The sequence below is a fragment of the Somniosus microcephalus genome, chromosome 10 (assembly GCF_052327205.1).
Source record: "Somniosus microcephalus isolate GS21.2 chromosome 10, FLI_Smic_1.0, whole genome shotgun sequence".
Classification (NCBI taxonomy): Eukaryota; Metazoa; Chordata; class Chondrichthyes; order Squaliformes; family Somniosidae; genus Somniosus; species Somniosus microcephalus.
This window is the reverse complement of record NC_140996.1, coordinates 190,614,658-190,637,076: the sequence shown is the minus strand read 5'-3', so window position 1 is coordinate 190,637,076 and position 22,419 is coordinate 190,614,658. Positions and strand designations below refer to the sequence as shown.

General features: G+C 43.0%; 1 protein-coding gene across 3 annotated transcripts in view; it reads right to left on the bottom strand.

The window, feature by feature from the left end:
• Window positions 1-22,419, bottom strand: part of LOC147111942 (neurobeachin-like) — a 1,011,877-nt gene that overhangs the window by 13,860 nt on the left and 975,598 nt on the right. For all 3 annotated transcript variants that reach the window (XM_085999351.1, XM_085999350.1, XM_085999349.1), the window contains 4 exons: window positions 16,899-17,069; window positions 11,658-11,759; window positions 11,281-11,477; window positions 10,057-10,208 (listed from right to left, as the gene is read on the bottom strand). In XM_085999351.1, coding sequence (XP_085855477.1) covers window positions 10,057-10,208; window positions 11,281-11,477; window positions 11,658-11,759; window positions 16,899-17,069 — 622 coding nt within the window. The remainder of the gene's footprint in view (window positions 1-10,056; window positions 10,209-11,280; window positions 11,478-11,657; window positions 11,760-16,898; window positions 17,070-22,419) is intronic.

Genomic DNA, 22,419 nt, shown 5'->3' with positions numbered 1-22,419 from the left:
GTGGTCCTGGCGGAACTCAAACTGGGCATCAGTGAGCAGTTTATTGGTGAGTAAGTGCCTCTTGATAGCACTGTCGACGACACCTTCCATCACTTTGCTGATGATTGAAAGTAGACTGATGGGGTGGTAATTGGCTGGATTGGATTTGTCCTGCTTTTTGTGGACAGGACATACCTTGGCAGTTTTCCACATTGTTGGATAGATGCCAGTGTTATAGCTGTACTGGAACAGCTTGGCTAGAGGCGCGGCTAGTTCTGGAGCACAAGTCTTCAGCACAACAGCCAGAAAGTTGTCGGGGCCCATAGCCTTTGCTGTATCCAGCACGCTCAGTTGTTTCTTGATATCACGTGGAGTGAATCGAATTGGCTGAAAACTGGCTTCTGTGATGGTGAGGACCTCAGGAGGAGGCCAATATGGATCATCCACTCCGCACTTCTGGCTGAAGATGGTTGCAAATTCTTCAACATTGTCTTTTGCACTCATGTGCTGGGCTCCACCATTAGTGAGGATGGGGATATTCATGGAGCCTCCTCTTCCCGTTAGTTGTTTAATGGTCTACCACCATTCACGACTGGATGTGGCAGAACTGCAGAGCTTTGATCTGATCCGCTGATTGTGGGAGCGCTTAGCTCTGTCTATGTCATACTGCTTCCGCTTTTTAGCATGCATGTAATCCTGTGTTGCAGCTTCCCCAGGTTGGCACTGCATTTTTAGGTATGCCTGCTGCTCCTGGCATGCTCTTTTACACTCCTTATTGAACCAGGGTTGGTCCCCTAGCTTGATGGTAATGGTAGAGTGAGGGATATGCCAGACCATGAGGTTACAGATTGTGGTGGAATACACCTCATGGATGCCCAGTTTTAAGCTGCTAATCTATTCTGAATCTATCCCATTTAGCTTGGTGGTAGTGCCACACATGATGGAGGGTGTCCTCAGTGTGAAGACGGGACTTCATCTCCACAATGACTGTGCGGTGGTCACTGCTACTAATGCTGTCATGGACAGATGCATCTGCAACAGATTGGTGAGGACGAGGTCAAGTAGGCTTTCCATCGTGTTGGTTCTCTCACCACCTGTCGCAGGCCCAGACTGGCAGCTATGTCCTTCAGGACTCGGCCAGCTTGGTCAGTAGCGGTGCTACCGAGCCACTCTTGGTGATGGACATTGAAGTCCCCCACCCAGAGTACATTCTGTGCCCTTGCGACTCTCAGTGCTTCTTCCAAGTAGTGTTCAACATGGAGGAGTACTGATTCATCAGCTGAGGGAGGGCGGTAGGTGGGAGGTTTCCTTGCCCATGCTTGACCTTGGACTTCATGGGGTCCGGAGTCAAAGTTGAGGACTTCCAGGGCCACTCCTTCCTGACTATATGCCGCCACCCTTGGTGGGTCTATCCTGCCGGTGGGACAGGACATACCCAGGGATGGTGATGGAGGAGTTCGGGACATTGGCTGAAAGATATGATTCTGTGAGCATGACTATATCAGGCTGTTGCTTGACTAGTCTGTGGGACAGCTCTCCCAATTTTGGCACAAGTTCCCAGATGTTGGTGAGGAGGACTTTGCAGGGTCGATTGGGCTGGGTGTGCCGTAGGTCGATGCCGGGTGGTCCGGTTTTATTCTTACTGTTTTTCGTTTTTTACAAATGAGGGCTGTTAAGAGCCTGGAGTCACATAAAGGCCAGACCTAAAGGAAATCTTTCTTTCCTTTAGGGAGGGACATTAGTGAACCAGATGGGTTTTTATGACAATCCGATAGTTTCATGGTCACCATTACTGAAACTAACTTTTTATTCCAGATTTAATTTATTTAATTAACTGAATTTAAATAATGGTGGTATTTGAACTCGTGTCTCCGGATCATTAGACCTCTGGATTACTAGTCCAGTAACATAACCACTATGCTACCATTCCTGTATAGATTGTTGAATATATGCAACTGATAGTGTACTAGTAAGATACACAGAGAAGGTCCCAGAATTGATCCCTGGACTGTGCTAAAGTCGGACAACTGCAAGAGACAGGGGCTATGATTTGCTTCATTCTGGACTAGGAAGAGAGAAAAATATCCAAGGGTTCCCAATACTGATGTATATCCTTTGCAAAGAGGTGCATCTGTGCAGACATTAGGTAAGGGCATGATTGGGCACAGCTGTGTTGCTCCTCCTAGTAGCTAAAAGCCTGCTGACACTCAATGTCAGGGCTTACACATGAAAATGGAAACTGGATGGCTGCCAGTGTCTACAAAATTGTACATGAGCTTGAGTCACTGTTTTCAGGCGAGGAGGAATAAGGGGGAAATTGAAAATGGGAAAAAAAAACACACAAGCACCACCACACTTCTGTTTCATACCAACTAATGCCAAAATGTGTGCAGTAATGTTCAAGATGGTTTTGCATCCTTTACATCTGATGGTCATTCTTCTTCATTACCAATCTAGTCAGCATAGTCTGATGAGATTGTAGCATGTTTTAAAGTATGATAAATGCGAAAGAATACTGTACAAGGTGTGAAAATATAATTGCTCTTTAGTAATATAATTGTTGAGCTGTAAGGGGTCATTCTGGTTTGGGCTCTATGGGTAAAAGTGGCCACAGCATCCTTGCTTGTATGAGCCTCAAACCAACTATATACACCTTCATAATGCAACTTTGATTATCCCTTAGTCTATTTGAAAATCACTGACCTTTGACTCCCTATTACAAGTTCACTGTAATTCTTGAAAATCATAAGTCACAAAGCTAATCTAAATTTCTGGCAACACAAGAGGGAGTACCTGCACACAAGTGAGTAACAGCACACATTCCCAAATAATGTTGACCCTTAAGCTTCTATTTAAAAAAAAGCACAGGATGTTCGTGCAGTTGGCACAAACAAATGTTTCTAATATTTTAAGGAAACAAAAATCTTGTTAAAACTGAAATCTGAATATTTATTTGTAATGGCTTCCTTCATTAATATTTAGCTTTTGTTGATGTTTTATTCATACTTGCATAATAAAAATGTGAGAATATGACAACTTTCACAACTTCTCCAGAAATAGAATTCACACTAAAGCATTAGACTTTTTACCGAAACAATGCTCATGATATAAAATGTTAGATTACTGTATTTTACCCAGGTTACACAAACTAGGGTTGTATTCCCTAGAATTTAGGTGGTTAAGGGGTGATCTGATCAAAGTTTTCAAGATATTAAGGGGAATAGATAGGGTAGATAGAGAGAAACTATTTCCGCTGGTTGGGGATTCTAGGACTAGGGGGCATAGTCTAAAAATTAGAGACCGACCTTTCAGGAGTGAAATTAGGAAACACTTCTACACACAAAGGGTGGTTGAAGTTTGGAACTCTCTTCCACAAATGGCAATTGATGCTAGATCAATTGTTAATTTTAAATTGGAGATTGATAGCTTTTTGTTAACCAAAGGTATTAAGGGATATGGGCCAAAGGCGGGTATATGGAGTTAGATCGCTAATCAGCCATGATTTCATTGAATGGCGGAACAGGCTCGAGTGGCTGAATGGCCTACTCCTGTTCCTATGTTTAAGTCTTCCTCATTTTTCAAATTAAATTTGTGCAAGTAGGATTAATGAATTATTGCCATCTTACAGGGATGTAAAAAAACACCTAGTATGACCATATTGATCAAGTGACCTTCCCTTACTTCACCATACCCTTTTCTGGGCTGTGATCTTAGTTCTTTGATGGAGAATGCAGAATTGAGACTCTTATGAGGACATAATGCTGAAGGAGTTCTTGAAGAAATCCTTAGTACTGAGGAGTTGCCTTGGGCAATTACTTTTCTGCTTGTGGGAAGATGTTGGCAAGACAATTTATTGGTCTCCATCCTCCTGTTTGGGCATTGACCTGGATCAGCATTGAAACAAAGCCCAAGGTAACTCCTTCAGGAGGAGCCAAGGGTAGCACCAATGAGTTTCATTGGCTTTGCACCTGCAGAACTTAAGCTTCAATATCTTTATAACCAAGATAGCCTTACAGTTAATGAGTCAATGCTGAGTTTCGAGCAGATCTCAAACTTTGAAAGTTACTCGTGCGGTTCCATAATGTTTGATACCAATTTTAAAAGCACAAGCTGACACTGACCAGTCTTATGAGCAGCTCACCAAGATCAAACTCACTGAAGTACCCTTTGGTGGGATAATAGGAAGATATAGCCAGTATCAGCTAGATCACAAATGGCATTAACAAATTAGCAAGGAATAAAACGGAATCTATCATCAGATTTTGCTGACCTCGGTGGCGGGTCTCAACCCCGCTGCTGGCTCCATCCCGCTCTGTGAAATGAATTTCCCAAGATTGGGCTTGTTAAGCCTGCCCAGTGCGTTTCACGGCCAATTAGAGGAAGTGGGTCTGGTGACGTAATTTAATGACGTGTCACCAGCCGGTTTCCTTAAAGGGACCATGTACAACTTTCTTTTGACATTTGTGCTGTCAGTGTTCTACAGCATTGAGGTGCTGCAAACACTGACAATGACTGCATAAAAGGCACAGGGCTGCACCCAGGCTCTCCCATGACTCCCTCCATATGCTTATGGAGGGAGTCACCGCATGCAGGGAGGTCCTCTTCCCTTCCCATGGGCAGAAGAGACCTCCCCAGGAGATTAATACAGCCTGGTTGCACATTGCAGAGGAGGGCACAAGCATGGATGTGGTCAGGAGGACCTGGGTGCAGTGCCGCAAACGTTTCAATTATCTCAGTAGGTCATGAAACGTTAGTACAAAGCCACACTCAACCTCATCCTGCTGTGCCTCTCATTGTCAGCTTGGATTTAGGAAGGTGAAGTCATGACAAACTAATCTAGCTTTAATTTTTTGTAGAGGTCACTAGCATGGTGGATTGAGTGTCTTTGGATGTTGTCTATGTGGACTTCCAGAAGGCATCTGATAAGGTTCTGCATAAGAAATTAACATAGATGAAAGTGCATGGAATTGGAGGTAACCTTATGACATAGGTCGATAATTGGTTAGGAGTAGGTGACAGAGAGTAGTTATAAAGGGCGGGATTTTGCGAGGGGTCAGTGGGCGCGATCAGTGGCGGTCGGGTGGGAAAGTGGTTTGTTCCCCCAGAGGGTCGGGACCCTGCTGTGAACCCACCTCCACGCACCTTTACTAAATATCGGGTCTGTCAGCGCTGAGCAGACCCAGCACGCAGCAGCAGGTTCACAGTGGGGGACCCAATTCAGGTAATTAGTGGCTTATTTAGAGCTACTTAAGAATGATTTTCAGCTTACCTTCTGCATTTGACAGCTCGCCCACGGGGTCCACGCTGGTCGTGGACCACATCTGTCAAGCTGAGGCAGGAGTTCAGTGGCCATTGAATCAGCTGTTGAGTTGACAGCTTCAACTGTACAGTAAAAGCTCCCACCTAACAGAGATATCTTCCCTCAGCCACAAACACTTCCTCACTGCATTTCCACAACAGATTCACCATACCGCAAGTCTTTACACAAGTCTCCATCCAGTCTGACCTCATTACCTCTCTTACCATTCACAGATTGCTTCTGTTATCTCTATACACCTGCTATCTATTCCATCAGCATGGGTGTCCTTTATACTCTCTCACCTTGGTCCTCAGAATCCCACCACGATCAGCCCAACACCAGCCGCACCAACAACACCAGCACCAACCTTCTCCGCAATCACCTGATGCTGCACAGGACTGAGGGCATCAGTGCCTGACCACATTGCTGCCCGGGAGGCCAGGGATGGCCTCACCAGGGCTAGATTTACTTCACTTGATGCTGTACACCCTGGCTGCCACATGATGCGCCAGGTTGGCACCACCCCACACCTACACCATAAAGCATCCCTACAATGCCCAAGCCATTCCTTTCACACTCATCATCATTGCAGGGGGTACCATTATGTCTCACCATTCACTGCAACTTACTAAGCCACTTCCAAAGGTGCACACAAATCTGTCCAAGAACGCAAAGTGTTGAAAATAAATGTTTCAATGTTTGACACCACATTAACAGAAACTTTACATGAACATTGGATAAAACACCCAAGTGCCTACCCTTGTGTGTTATTAGTTGGTATGATTGCACTAGGATGAGGGTGAGTGCGAGGGGTGGCTAATGAGATGGGGATGTGCTAATGTAGATAGAGGTCCAAGATATGTTGGTGTGAGTAAGCACGTGCAGGAGTAGGATAAGGAAGGCAGAGTGATGGGAATGTGATGAGAGGCACAGCAGGATGAGGTTGAGTGTGGCTTTGTACTAATGTTTCATGATCTACTGAGATCATTGAAAGGTTTGCACCACTGCACCCAGGTCCTCCTGACCAAATCCCTGCTTGTGCCCTACTGTGCAATGTGCAACCAGGCTGTGTTGATCTCCTGCGGAGGTCTCTTCTGCCCATGGGAAGGGAAGAAGACCTCCATGTGTGCTGTGACTCCGTCCATAAGCATATGGAGTGAGTCATGTGAGAGCCTGGGTGCAGCCGTGCACCTCTGTGCAGTGCTCGTCAGTGTTTGCAGCACCTCAATGTTGTAGAATGCTGACAGCACAAATGTGAAAATAAAGTTGGCCATGGTCCCTTTAAGGAAACCGTCTGATGACGCCACCAGACCCGCTTCCTCTAATTGGCCGGGAAATGCACTGGGCGGGCTTAACAAGCCCAATCAAGGTAAATTCATTTCAGAGGCCGTGATGGAGACAGCAGCGGGGTCAGGACCCCTCACGGACCCGCCAAGGTTTGTAAAATCGCGGCAAAAGGACTGGATTTTCTCAGCCCCGAGGAGGCAGGACTGCTGGGAAAGTTGCAGAATTTGGGGGCGGGTGGCAAACCTGCCCCCAACCCGCCTCCATGCTCTCTTGCGAGGAGGTGGGAAGCCGTCCTGCCCCGGGTCCCGTCTCCTCGAGGCAGGAAAGGGATTAAAGCCTATTAACTGCCTGTTAGCAGATAGGTAGCAGGCAGAAAATAGGATTATCTCCATTTTTCGTTCACAAGTGCAGGCTTCCCGACCTCGGGGAACCCGGCCAGGGTGTAGGAGCCGAGTAGGAGGTCTGCGGGGGTCAGAGGAGTCTGAAAGTGCGATGTAGAGGTGAGTGATGGGTGCAAGTGTGGAGTGGTAAGTATGTGAAGTGAGTGTAAAGTGTTAGAAAATGTTAACTTACCTTTGTTTCTGCCTACAGCCTTCAGCTGCTGTGGAGCCGGAGTCCTGACATCTCCATTGTAGAGATCACAGACTGGCTGTTGGATCCTCCAATCCAACAGTCATCTGATTTCTACAAAGTAGAAAGGTTTGATGAGTTCTGAACACAAGAACTCATCAAACTACACAGAATGTCATTGTTTGACAGCTTCACAGAGCTGTCAAATGATGACATTTCTTCTTTCAAAATTCTTGACAGATGACACGTCATACGTTGACGTGCTCCGTCACTGACTTCCACCTAATTGGCCTGCTGAGCCCGCCGGGCGGGCTTAACAAGGTCAATCAGGGGAAGATCCCGCTGGTTGGCCAGAGGCTGATGGAGGCGGGACTGAAACCAGGCAAGCAGCAGTGCCGCCTCCAACAAGTCTCCATTGAGAAAATCCAGCCCAAAGTGTTTGTTCTCTGACTGGTGGGATGTGACAAGGGTGTTCCCTAAAGATCTGTACTAGGGTCTCAGCTTATCACCAGATATATTAATGACTTGGATGAAGCTTGGATGAGAGTTGTATATCTAAGTTTGCAGATGACACTAAGTTAGGTGGCACAGTAAGTTGTGTGAATGGGAGCAGGAAGTTTCAAAGGAACATAGGCCCGTATTTTCCGATTGCAGGCCTCCCGCGGGCGGAGGCCTGCGATCTGGAAAAATCTACGCCCATACCTGAGGGCTCCCGGGATGCACACGTGTCCGCTCCTGGGCCTCTCCAAACTTGAAGTGCGCAGGGCCCATGTATCCCAGGGGCGCATGTAGTTCGCAGCGTCCCTGGGATCACGTGGGCCATGGGGAGCCAATCACAGAAGGGAATCTCCCTTCATATATTTGACAGGAAGACCTGTCAAATATATGAATGGGGATCACCCCAAAAACATAGTAAAACTTTAAATAATATTTTTTTTAAATCACATTTTTAAAATGACTTGAAATTACAATAAAGTAAGTATTTTAAACAAAAATTTAATTTTTTGAAAAAAATAATTAAATTTTTTTACAGGGCTTAAAATAAACTTATCTTTTAAAAAAAGATAACAGTGAAAAAAATGTTTTAAACTTTTTTTCAACTCTTGAAACTCTTTTACCAGGCGTAAGAATTGTAAGGGTTTTCTGCGGGTGGAGGGTCTCCAAAAAGCGGAACTATCCGCCCGCAGAGGCCCTTCTCCAGGGCAGCTGGAGGATCTGTCAAGACCATTCTTGACAGATTGGAAATGCCAGTTTTCAGCGCATGCTTGAAACCGGCATTTCCGATGTCCCTACAGGTGGGTACACAGCGCGTACCCACCCGTAGGGATCAGGATATCTGGGCCATAGACGACGATTAAGTGAGTGGGTAAAATTAGCCCTTCTCACCTTCCTCAGTAAAGACAGGAAAACCTACCTGGAACATAGACCAAAGTCCTTAAAGAAATAGTGCTCCCCTATATACGCCACCTGACTGTTTTAACAATCAAGTCTGCACCGATGTTGTTCTCCACAAGCCACCTAGTCTAATAGCATCCAAATCCTTTAATGTTTTTCTTTATAAAGCAACTACCTAATTCCCTTTTAAAATAATTTATGGATTCTACTTCAAGAATGATCTGTGGCACAACACTCCAAATTCAAACCACCTTCTGTGTAAGGATCTTTTTTGTAACTTCCTCTTGAACTCTTAGGGGGGAATTTTGCCAGCCCTGGGGAGGCGGGTATGGAGGCAGGACTGCCGGGAAAATGGCAGAAACTGGGAGCGGGTACCGAACCCGCTCCCAACCCGCCTCCGTGCCATCTTCCCGGGAGGCGGGTCCCCGACTCGCGCAGGGACCCGTCTCTTTGAGGCTGGAAGGGGATTACAGCCAATTAACTGCCTGTTAACATGTAGTTAACAGGCAGTTAAGAGGCTTATCCCCATTTTACCCACACAGGTGCGGGCTTCCCGACGGCTGCGATCCTTGCCAGGATCCTCGCGAGGCGAGCAGTAGGTCTGCGGGGGTGAGAGGGGTTGAAAAGTCCGCTATGGAGGTGAGTGACGGGTGCAAGTGTGGAGAGGTAAGTATGAGAGGTGAGTGCAAAGTGTTAGAAAAAGTATACTTACCGTTGCTTCTTCCTGCAGGCTTTAAACCTTGGGGATCCAGAGGCTCCTCATCTCAACGGCAGAGATGACAGAATGGCTGCTGCATCCTCCGATGCAGCAGCCATCTGATTTCTGCTAAGGAAAGAGGTTTGGTGAGTCTTCAGTACAATGACTCACCATAGAACAGAGATTGTCAGTGTTTGACAGCTTCTCAAAGTTGTCAAAACGCTGACAATTCATCTGTCAAAGATTTTTGACAGATGAAACGTCATATGCTGGCGTCCTCTGTCACCGGCTTTCCCTTAATTGGCCGGCTAAGCCCGCAGGGTGGGTTTAACAAGGTCAATCAAGAGAAAATAGCATGGGTTGGCCACAAGTTGATGGAGGCGGGACTGAAACCCGACAACCAGCAGTCCCGCCCCCAACGCATCCCCATTGACAAAATCCAGCCCTTAGTACTGAGAGGGCACAGAATTAAGATAATAACTATCTCACCAACCAGTGAAAGCCACCATCACTATTTACCTTTTCATAATCCTTTATAATCTTGATTATCTCTATCAGGTCACTCCTTAACCTTCTTTAATAAAAGAAAATCCTAACTTCTCAAATGTCATTTCGGAACTGTAAGCCCTCCTCCTTGGTAACGTCCCAGTGAATCTACGCTGCATCTTATCCATTGCTGTTATATCCTCCCTCTAATGGAGTACCCAAAACTGTGCAGAGTACTCCAATAACATTGTGGAAAAGTATTTCCTTTAAAAGAATAATTAAATTTGAATGAAAAAGAAGATGGAAACATTATTCTACATACCAACTTAATGGTTTCCATTACCTTTGATCATGGGATAGGTCCATAGCCCTGATGCCAGCATCACAACCAGGGTAAATATATAGTTGTTTGAAGTCACAGGCTTGCCACACTTCTACCACACCATTATCACCCCCTGTTACCAGGTTTTGTCCATCACTGCTGAGAAGTAATGCCTAGAGAAAAAAAATCAGCATTCAGGAATTTAAAAGTTTTTTATCCTGTAATGGTAGAAAGAAATAGCATTAGACAACTGGAGAGAGAAATTGTAGTAGCGTCGGTTTCCAGTACGAAATGAGTGGCACGATTGCATCGTGAGCCCAAAAAACGTGTTTGAAGCCCGAGTTTGATCGGGCCTCATCTACATGATACTGACCAATTGAGCGTATCCAGGCAGCTTGCTGTTCAGGAAGTTAGGAATTTTGTCCGCTTTCACGCCGAGTCGGCCCGCAAGTATGTCCTGGTAGGGAGGAACCACAGGGGTGCAAGCCCGGGATATAAGCAGCCCACTGTATTTTGTGGAGCCAGGAGGTGCACTCCTGCTCCTCCTGGCTCCACACAAGTGAAACTGGGGAAAAAAATGTAATTACCTTTTTGTTGGCGGCCTCAAGCAGTCCCTTTTCAGACCAGTAGTTAGACTGTTGAAGACCCGGAACCACTGGATGGAGCATGCTGCACACTGCTTATTTTCTGAATGGCACCCAAAACTTATGCAAGACAGTACAGGACCACTGAATGCCAAGTCAGAATTCCTTGACTTTAATGCTGAGTGATTGTAAAAATGTATAGCAGTGATTCACCGCCTATCCAGCAAGGAGTATTTTGAAACTTTTCATCTCATAAAAATGAATATTTTACTAAAATAATATTTTCTTGTTGCTTAGAAATTATTTATTAAATTCAGTTTTTGATTAATTTTCTCCTGTGTGTTCATCAAAGCCAGAAATGTAATCCTGATGCATGTGTTGTCAAAATGCAGTCTAATCCATATCAAGTTCATATACAGCACAGTGTAAACTCTATCTCGGAAATTTTCAACTGGTCTGCCAATAACTGGCACTCCAAAAGTTCCAAGATAGAGAATTAAAGAGGAAATTTGATCACTTTAATAAACACTTTTATAGAAGAAACTGACTGTTCCAAATGACAATTGGCAAGCATGGAAAAGACATGAAGAATCAAAACCTAGATGTCTACTTCAATAAAAAGATGGGTATACGGTGTTGTGCAGCTTCCTATGCCACTTACTCTGGTTGAGTCATTGGTCTCCATCTGCCCTAACAGTTTGCCGTTGATGCTAAAATTACAGAACCTTCCTCGCTCGTAGTAGATGATGCAATGACCTTCACTGGATACAGAAATAAGACGTGGGTAGACACAGTTTTCCGGCCCCTCCAGGGCTCTAAGAAGGTCTCCAGTAATTGTATGCACCAGGCATGGCCCTTCTGTAAAAGAACAACATGAACATGTTCAGAAAAACCTCAAACGCCTGCCAGAAAGGATTGAAATTGTTCATTCCTACAGATGAGTGGCACTTTGGAACCAAACCACACTCAAGAGAAAACAAAGACTCATTAAAATAACAAAAATATTAATATTCTTTCTGTTGTGGCATGCCTGCTCACCTTTGGCTCCACTGATGACAAGTCCCAGTTCAGCACACACAGATACAGAAACTACTTCATGGTCATGCCCAGTCAGGACAGCTCTAGGAGCAGGGTAATCACCTGAAAGTAAAAATCAGAGACCATGCCATTTTGTAAAAATTAAATAGAATATACAACTAGGATATCCTATAGTTGAACACATTAGTAAATTGTACCCTTTGAATTAAAGCAGTTGTGCCAACACGGACCAGTTTTATATTTCATTAAAAAGATCTGCTTCTCATTATTTCAGGAGGCACTTTTATTTCTTTCCTTCCCACAATTCTCTAAAAGAGAGAGACAGCTAAGTGACATGTTCCTAATCCTCTTTCAGATGTCACCATAGGGGCACAGATTGATTTCATTTCTAATATTGCTTGGTGTCTCCTCCACTGGCATAGCTGATATTAAGAACTGACCAAGGGAAGTCATTAGATGAAGTGAGAATGACTGTCCTTGATATCAAGGCAGCATTTGACCAAGTGTGACACCAAAAAGCCCTAGTAAAACTGAAATCAGGGGGATTAGGGGGAAAACTCTCCACTGGCTGAAGTCATACCTGGCACAAAGGAAGATGATTGTGGTCATTGACGGTCAATCATCTCTTTTGGAATCCTCAAAGAACTGATTTAATTTCTGAAAGGTATATAGTCTAATTCCATCAACTTAAGGATAGAACTGGAATACTGTAGCAGCCGATCAAAAAGCTACACTAAGGTCACCTGCTTGTCCTTTTGGCCAGGAATAGTACAAGGTACCTAAAGAGTGGAAGGTGGTGAAAATATAAGACAACTCACCAAGTAAAATGCAAAGACAATATGAAGACTTAAGCTCCAAAGCTACATTTTTTTTAAAGAGCGTATGACCTGATTTTCTATTCCACTGTCAGAGAGAGGCATCATGAGAACACACCACAGAAAGGGTTAATACCTATAACAGCAGATGTCTGGAATCAGAGTAATCATTTAAAAAGAAATTGATTATTCCGTCACTGTCAAGTCATTTCTGGCAGATGCTATGAGAGGTTAGAGGTTGTGACATGCATGCAGGCAAAGAAGGAAAACTACTTCTTGGAAATAAAAGTGGATTTTCAATTTGAATCTCTATATTCTGTGCAATATAGTGCTATTTGTCACAATCAGTTTAAATTTGTATCATCTGTACATCTAGTGCACTCACTAGTCATAGTTATAGCCATCTTTATACCAGGGGATTTTTATTGCATGTTATATTGAGTGGATTAATGTGAAAGATTCTAAACTCTGCAGCAAGAAACAAAAAAAAATCACAAATATATTGAGATAGAAAAGTTACCTTTGAAAAATATTTAAGCAAAAGCTTCAACAACTTTATAAAGCATTATATTATGAAATAGTAATTTAGTTGAAAGTAAACATTATTACTTTCTCATACATGACTCAGACCCCTAATCATATTTCCATCTTTGATTTAAAACATGCCAATACTGGACGGTTATTTGGATATACATTTTATTTACAGGTTTTTGAATCCTCAGTAAAACTGGAGTCATGAAAGTCAGATGAATTTGAGGCAGAGCTAAACTAGTATGAGATTCATTACATTTGCTGTAATATTAAAATTAACAGAAACCAGTAGAGTAATCAGTACTACACAGTGATGAGCTACATCTGGTTTTCTGTGTTCATTAAACATTTTGGTAAAACATTAGGAAACTACATAGAACTGTATCAGAGAAGATAACTTAGTTCAATTAGTCAGATCAGATCTGGTAAAATGCAGATGGCTGCATATATAATGAATGTGCCCAACATGATCTCGAAGTGTCAACAGCTGATTAATATTCATTTTTTGTTATGCATTTCTGGGAGTGCCGGTTGGAAAGGCTGAATGAAACAAGAGAGGACTGTGAATTCCCTCTGCAAACAACCAAAGCCTTTTTAACGTAATTCATAAATAATTAAACTGAAGATTAAACTAAAAGCTACCATTCTCTTTTACGATTACGTTTATTGTCAATGCAAGGACATTTGTAGAAAGACCGTGTGATCTCAACAAAGATGTTCAGATTTCATTACTTTGTAAATCCATCAAAGGCCGGTTAATTAAATGCTATAAAACTGAAGTTATGCTCCTGGATGGCTTTATCTATAGCCAGCAGTTTAAAATTATTTAGATTTTAATAGTGCAAACAAAATAAATATCTCCTATACAATTTAATAATAAATAAGATTTGTTAACTTAGAATTATAAGTAAACTTTTGAAGTATTTTCTAAATGTCGAACAATTGTGATTAAAGCATGAACTAGTAGTGTACCAACAAACTGCACCATGCAAAGTACAATGTGGGTTGGCAGTAGGCAGTTGCACATAGGGTGTTCCGAATCTCAGTCAGGGTTGGACCATAAGGGGGAGGCAGCGAGTTGAGGTTTAACACTTCCTTACAGGGAAGGAAAGTGAAAAATAAAATCAGACAGCAAGTCACCCTGGGCTGTTCTGATGTAGCTGCCAGTGAATGGTAAAGGGTTACTTGCCTGCCTAGTCCTCTTGACTAAGAAATAAAAGGCCAGAAACTAGAAACTAAAACATGAAAAAAATATAGCAAAGAAAACAAACTTTAAAAAAAAAATCATTATGCTTAAAAGGTACCAATAAAATGCAATGGTTTATGGATTCCAAAAATAAGTGATCAGTTATAGATCATATGAACTATATTAAACACTAGTTACACATCAATGCAATGCATAAGTTTACTCTGGATCACAACCTTCCCCCTAAACAAAAACAAAAAACGCATGGATGCGTGCTCTTTGGAGCTGTCTAATAAGAAATGTCAGGTGAAATCCCTCTAATCAATGGATCTTCAGGCTCTTGGGACACACTGTGAATTGAATTGATCCCATCAAGAGAACAGCAGTCAAAGGCTGAATGTAATATATTGCAAAGAAATGCTCTGGAGGGTTCTTGGCCAAGTGCAACACACCTGCCTGACAAAAAAAGATTCAATCAGCTCCTGTTCCAACATAAAATGTCGGAGTCTTGCAGCTTTTCAGCATCGGGCAGCAGCTTCAATTAGAGAGTGTAAATTAATTTTTATCACTTTTAAATTAGGTTTTTTTTACCACTTGTGAATTGCTCTGCATCATATTAAAGCATCTGGCATCCACCTTCCTACAGATCTATCACAGTTTCACCTTCAAAAACTATAAATGTGATGCTCAATGACAACATACTGCAGCATTCAAATGTAAGATTTACCAATGAAGTGCAAATAATTCAGGCTTAACCCAAATTGCAAGCAACTTGTGGCATTCCACACAGCCTATGGCTCCAATTTTAACTGCCGGTGGATTTCCCGCTCAGGCCAGAGTTAAAATTACAGTCAGATCTCAATGATGTCATCGGGCCACAACATGCATAAGTAAAAAAGGACCCTGTTGGCTCTGAGTGCGAGTCCTTGCTGCCTGCTCAGGAGAGCAGGTTAAAATTGCAGATGTTGCAATCATGGTGGCTTTTTGACAGGTAAGAGCCAGGGCGATTTGAACTGCCCACCCGTCAGGTTTCTGCTGAGCGAGTAGGGTTAAAATCGCTCCCAACGACTTGCAAATTTTCTCTCTGTTGCAGAGCGGATTTTTCCTCTCTTTATATACATCAAACTACTATTTCAACATTTTACTTTCAATTGTTCATCAATTATTATTGATGCTATAGCATAATAGAATAGTTCCAGATGAAAAACTATCAGTAGGTAACACTTCATAATAACCACTGTAAGAAAGTGTCCTGATTGGAAACTCTAGGGTTCAATTTTAACTTCCGGGTGATAACATGGCCTTGCTCCTCTTCCTGGCAGGTTTGACTGGCAGGGAAGCTATCACTGCTCTCTTGCTCAGGCCTCAAGTTAAAATAGCAGATTCGGCTCCGATGCATATATATAATGAAGCCCCACCTGCTTTGGGCGGTGTCCTTGCAGCCTGCACTTTCATATTACTGTCAGCCAGATCGGGGAGGCAAAGGCATGGGTAAGTCCCCCGCTCCATGTTAACTGGCCCCCGCCTGTTTTCTACCAGGTTTGGGGGTGGGGAGTTAAAATAGACCCCTCTGAGTAAACTCTGAATATAAAATTTAAAGCCTCAGTCATTGCCATGAGATCTCTATCATTTTCACAGGGAACATGCTTTGGGATTCAAAAGTAAGTTTATAAAACAGGATATGTCACACTGCTGAATAAATAAACAGGTCAGTATTGCTTTACAGCACCCACTCTGCCAACACATATCAGCTAGTGTGATAAGCTCCACAGGAATGCATAAAGTTGCAAAGTAGCTACAGATGTGAGATTATTAGAATCAGTTTAGTTTTATAATAGGAAAGAAAGCCATCACTTTGCTTCTTCATCTATTTGCATGCGTTAACATTTACATATGATGGCATAATGTGTTTGCTATCAACCTTTCTGACATTTTGTCTTGCTGATCTCTAAACAATTGAAAATCTTATTAACAAACACATAGTATATGCTTGTTTGATTGTTTAACACTTGCAGTGTATTGTAATATCTTTACACCTTTGTTTAGAAATAAGGATCAGTTATTTAGTTAGATTTATTTCAAAAAATCTATTTAGCTCATTTATAATATTCAATGTGAATATAAATTATAAAATCATAGGAAGCAGCTCATCTTTGCAAGGCTTTATTTCTTCTGCTAAATATTATAATGCTAAATCGTTTCCTCTCAGAAGAGCAGTTTGTTATAATGAGAGGTATGTGATGAAAGTCTGTAGCAGGATTACTGAAATTGTACAAGACGTTAGGTGATTTACAAAAAGAATACTTTCTATAAATTGTTAACTAGATAAAGCAGTTTCAAAAACATAACAAATCTTTTCCTTTGTCTTTAATATGCTTTTTGTAGACGTGAAGTACATTAAATAAAATTTATTAACTCTCTTTATCCCAATTATGACCTGCAACAAACCACATCTCACAGATTGGGAGACATACAGTGAAACTACAAATCTTAATTAATGTCCCAACACTGCTGAAAACTCATTACTCCAATTCTAGCACCTAAAGCAGCTAATTATTAGTCCTGACATTTACATTTCTTCCACTTCTTCATAGCTCTTATTTTGGTTATGGGAAATTTGACAACTAAGCCCTAGTCATCCTGCTGTACTAAGCGTTTTATAAAAAGCATAACACTAAGTGACAGTTCTTCCTTCCAAAGACTACTTACTATTGTTAGGGTTGTCGCCAATGATGTGATGTCGGCCACTCCAGTACCATAGCAGAAGCGTAGCATCACGAGAACCTGATACAATGTAACAATCACCACCAATATATGACTCAGATCTGGCCAAGCACGTGACCACATCCCAGTGTCCAAACACGATTTGTGTCAATTTTCCTAGAAGTAATTATGAAGTCAAGTTTTATTGAACTGTAGCATAAGAATATGGATAAATGTAGCTATACTATATTAGAATTTGGCACAATCCTTTATAGACTTTTGCTCACAAACACTTGAAAATCTGAATCAAGACTGTTGCAATATTTCCATTAAAAATTTTAGAAATCTTGCATACTTTTGAATATTAATTGTTCAGAAAAACCTCCTATGAAGTAAAATTGGCTTAAATATTATAATCAATATCAAAAATCAATGAGAGACGTTTTCCTTTTTATCTGTGAATTAAACAGAGGCACCCATATTCAGTGGCACAGTGCATTTGCGTACAAACAAGCAGCACCCCAATCTCTCACTCTATTGAGTTTTTGATTTCAGCTGCATTTCTGTGGGGTGGCACCAAATGTAGATTAGGGAGAGGGAAATTAAATACAACATTAAAAATGTTCTGCCGATGTCTGCATGGGTAAGTTAATAGTGTGATATGATTAGCATTTCGAAGGGATCGTTCCCTCCGCAACACCCTGGTCCACTCCTCTATCACCCCAACACACACACCCCTTCCTGTGCAAGCGCAGGAGATGCAACACCTGCTCTTTTACCTCCTCCCCACTGTCCAGGGCTCCAAACGCTCCTTCCAGGTGAAACAGCGATTTACTTGTACTTCTTTCAATTTAGTACACGGTATTCGCTGCTCACGATGCGGTTTCCTCTACATTGGGGAGATCAAACGCAGATTGGGTGACTACTTTGCGGAACACCTCCGTTCAATCCGCAAGCGTAACCTGAGCTTCCGGTCGCTTGTCATTTTAAATCTCCGGACCTCTCCCACTCTGACCTCGGCCTCCTACACTGTTCCAATGAAGCTCAACGTAAGCGTGAGGAACAGCACTTCATCTTCCGATTAGGCACTTTACAACCTTCCGGACTCAACAGTGAGTTCACCAATTTCAGACCCTAACCTCTGCCCCCATTTTGTCAGATAACAGCTGTTGCTAATGATTCTGATATTCCCATTTACACATCTTCTAGACCCATCTTTTGTTTCTTTACTTGTTCCATTACCATCTCCTTTCGCCTTGCACCATCATCCCTTTTGTCATTTAATCACTCCTGCCTTCCACCCCATCACATACCTTCCCTGTTGTTATATCCCCCTCCCCCTTTCCCTGCCTCTCTACATGCTTCAAACCTGTTAAATACCTAACTTTTTCTAGTTCTGACAAAAGGTCATCAACCTGAAATGTTAACTCTGTTTCTCTCTCCACAGATGCTGCCCGGCCTGCTGAGTATTTCCAGCATTTTCTGTTTTTATTTCAGATTTTCAGCATCTGCAGTATTTTGCTTTTGTAAGTGCGATATGGTACTGAATCATGGAAACCATGAAATATCACAGGCTGCATTTCTAGACTTTGCTGAGTTACCTTATCTCAGCTGAGTGGGGGCACTACAATTGTCTTCTTGGGCTTAGGATGGGGGAAAAAATCAGAAAAGGTCTCACTATCAAGTACTCCTGCTGGAAAGTGCGTGGGCTGGATTTTTCCAACCTTGGCGGAACCGTGGCGGGCGACGACCCCACATCTGTCTCGAACCCGGCCTCCAACAAGATTTTCCATTGATGGGGCTTGTTAAGCCCGCCCTGCGAGGTTCCCGGCCAATTAATAGGAAGCGGATTTGATGATGCGTCATCAGCTGGTTTCCTTAAAGGAACCATGTCCACAATCATTTTGACAGTTGTGCTGTCAGTGTTCTGCAGCATTGAGGTGCTGCAAACACTGACAAGCACTGCACAAAGGTGCATGGCTGCAACCAGGCTCTCCCATGATGCCCTCCATATGCTTATGGAAGGAGTCACAGCACACAGGGAGGTTCTCTTCCCTTCCAAGGGCGGAATAGACCTCCCCAGGACACCAACACATCCTGGTTGCACATTGCACAGGAGGGCAAAAGCAGGGTTGTCGTCAGGAGGACCAGGCTGCAGTGGTGCAATGATCTCAGTAGATCACGAAACGTTACTGCAATACCACACTCAACCTCACCCTGCTGTGCCTCTCATCACACCCCCATCACTCTGCCTTCCCTACCCTACTTCTGCACATCCTTACTCACACCAACTTACCTTACACCTACACACATCCCTCTCTATCTACACTGTCGCTTCCCCTTCTCACTAGCCACCCCTCACACTTACCTTAGTGCAATCATACCAACTAACAACACACAATGTTTTATGCAATGTTTATGTAAATTTCTGTTAATGTGTTGTCAAAACATTGAAATTTTTATTTTCAACACTTTGCCTTATTGTACAGATCTGTGCTCACCTTTGGAAGTGTCTTAGTGAGTTGCAGTGAATGGTGAGACATAACAGTATCCCCCGCAATGGTGATGAGTGTGAAATAAATGGTCATTGTAGGAATGCTTTATGGTAATGGTGTGGGGTGGTGTTGTGATGGTGTTAACCTGGCGCATCATGTGGCAGCCAGGGTGTACAGCATCAAGTGAAATAAATCTGGCCATGGTGATGCCATAGCTGGCCTCCCTGGCAGCAATGTGGTCGGGTGTTGATGCCCTGTGTCCTGTGCAGCATCAGGTGATTGCGGAGAAGGTTGGTATTGTTGTTGGTGATGTTGGTGTGCCTGGTGATGTTGGTGTTGGGGCTGATTGTGGAGGGATTCAGAGGACCAAGGTGAGATTTTTCCAAGGGCACCGATGTTGCTGGATTGGATGGCAACTGAATTTGAGGTGACAGAAGTGATCTGTCAATGGTGAGAGAGCTTGCTCCAAGGAGGTGACAGTGAAGAGAGAGTTTACTCCAAACACTTCCAAACTGCATACAGCTCAAAAGTGTCTTCCAAGTCCTGAAGGCTCAAGCTTCTGACATTGAAAAGTGACCAGGTGTGAAATGGTAGCTTTCATACCACTTTTGCAGCTGTCACCTAATCACAGAAATGGGGAGCCATAGAGAACTCGACATACTTATCCGACGTGATCTCCAAACGATGCGAACCTCCTTAAAAATGTGGTAAAATAGAAAAAGGCTGGCAAAATAGTAGTAAACAAGTACTTAACAAGCAGTTAAGTATCTTAAATGCCTCCCCCACTGCTTGGTGTCGGTTCTGTCCTGAAATCACAGACCCGACACTTTGGAAACTTACATGGAGGCGGGTTCGCAGCGGATTCCCAACCCGCTGTCAATCATTTCGATTTTGACAGCAGACCCACCTCCAAACCTGCACTCTGAGCGCCAGCAAAATTCAGCCTTTCAAACCTCCATAAAGCTAAAAAGTGTATTCCAAATCCTGAAGGCTCCAGCTTTTAAGATTGGAAATTGAACAGCTGTGAAATGGTAGCTTTTATACCACTTTTTCAGCTGTCAACTATTCACAGCAATGGAGAGTCATTGAGAACCCGACACACTTACCTGCAAGCACTGGGAACCTCGTAAAAAAACATGGAAAAATCGTTCGGACCTGGTAAAATGCTGCTTAAATACCTTTAAATAGCTTCTTAACTGTCTCAATTGCCTGACCCAACGCTTGGGAAATTAACAAGGAAGCGGGTTCCGAGTGGACTTCTGCCCCGCTGGCAATCACTGCCATTTTGCCAGTGGACCCGCCTCCGAACCCACCCTCTTGAGTGTCGGCAAAATTCAGCCCTATATGTGTGGATGTCAGATGAGGACAAGGTCAAGCCTAGCTGTGATACCCCTCGTGGTCAAATACACTGTCAATACACTGTCAACACTCTCTCTCTCAGCTCATAGATGAAAAATGGCCACTGAAGTCAGTGCAGAGAGGAGATGACAGAAAAAAGGGGAAAGGGAATAATACAGGGAAGCCAAATTGAGATAATTTCTTTATACAAAATAATTAAATAAATGAATGGTAGAAAGTTGAAATATAAACAGAATATGCTGAAAAAACGCACATGCCAGTCAGCGTCTGAAAGAGTTAAATGTATTCACTTTTTAGTCAGGACTCTTCGTCAGAAATTATTAATTAGTCTTCCTCGCTGGACTTAATATTTTGATTTATGGTTCCACTTGCAGTGCAAGTCTTTCCCCTCACCCCCGCCCCACCCTCCTTTTGCAGCTTGTTATAAAAAAAATCCTATTTTAATTGAAAACTAGCAGGGAGTAAAGCTAACTTTAAAAGTTGGTACATTAAGAGTATCATCACATTTTGGTGTCAAAATCTATATTTTAGATCTGAATAACGTGCCTCCTGGATAGTATAAGCCTTGGATTAGTGTCTTCATATTGCAAAGAAAGCTGATGTTTATGTTATTCTATCATTTGGTCATTTTATTATATTAGCTGAAAGCGTAGAATAATAAGAAAATAAAAACATAAGAAATAGGAGCAGAGTAGGCCATAATGCCCCTCGAGCCTGCTCCGGCATTCAATAAGATCATGGCTGATCATTGACCTCAACTCCACTTTCCCGCCTGATCTCCATATCCCTTGATTCCCCTAGAGTCCAAAAATCTCTCTTTCTCAGCCTGGAATATACTCAACGACTCAGCATTCACAGCCCTCTGGGGCAGAGAATTCCAAAGATTCACAACCCTCTGAGTGAAGAAATGTCTCCTCGTCTCAGTCTTAAATGGCCAACCCCTTATCCTGAGACTATGCCCCCTAGTTCTAGACACTCCAGCCAGAGGAAACAGCCTCTCAGCATCTACCCTGTCAAGTCCTCTCAGAATCTTATATGTTTCAATGAGATCACCTCTCATTCTTCTAAACTCCAGAGAGTATAGGCCCATTCTACACAATCTCTCATCATAGGACAGCCCTCTCATCCCAGGAATCAATCTAGTGAACCTTCGTTGCACCCCCACTAAGGCAAGTATATCTTTCCTTAGGTACGGTTGGGTGCGGGTCAGGTGGTTTCCGGCTTCCAGTCCTGCCCCCAGCTGCATCCGGACCACAGACGTGATTTTACGTCGATTGGCCTTGTTAAGCCCGCCCTGTGGGCTTGCCGGCCAATTAAGAGGAAGCCGGTCAGATGACGTCATTTGATGATGCGTCATCTGCCAGTTTTCTTAAAGGAACCACGCACAATTTTTTTTTGACAGTTGATTTCTCAGTGTTTGACTGCACAAAGGTCACCTATTACACCCAGGCTCTCCAATGACTCCCTCCATAGGCTGGAATAGATGGCAGCTGCAGGTGAGGTGACAGAAGCGATCGGTCACTGGTGAGAGAGGTTCTCCCAATGAGGTGGAACGGAACATGGATTTCAAAACTTGTAACCTAAAGAAATGTGTAAATGTATTAAAAATGCATTTCCCAACATTTTCTTACCTCTGAGACTCACCAGTGCAACATTGGATCCTTCACACCACT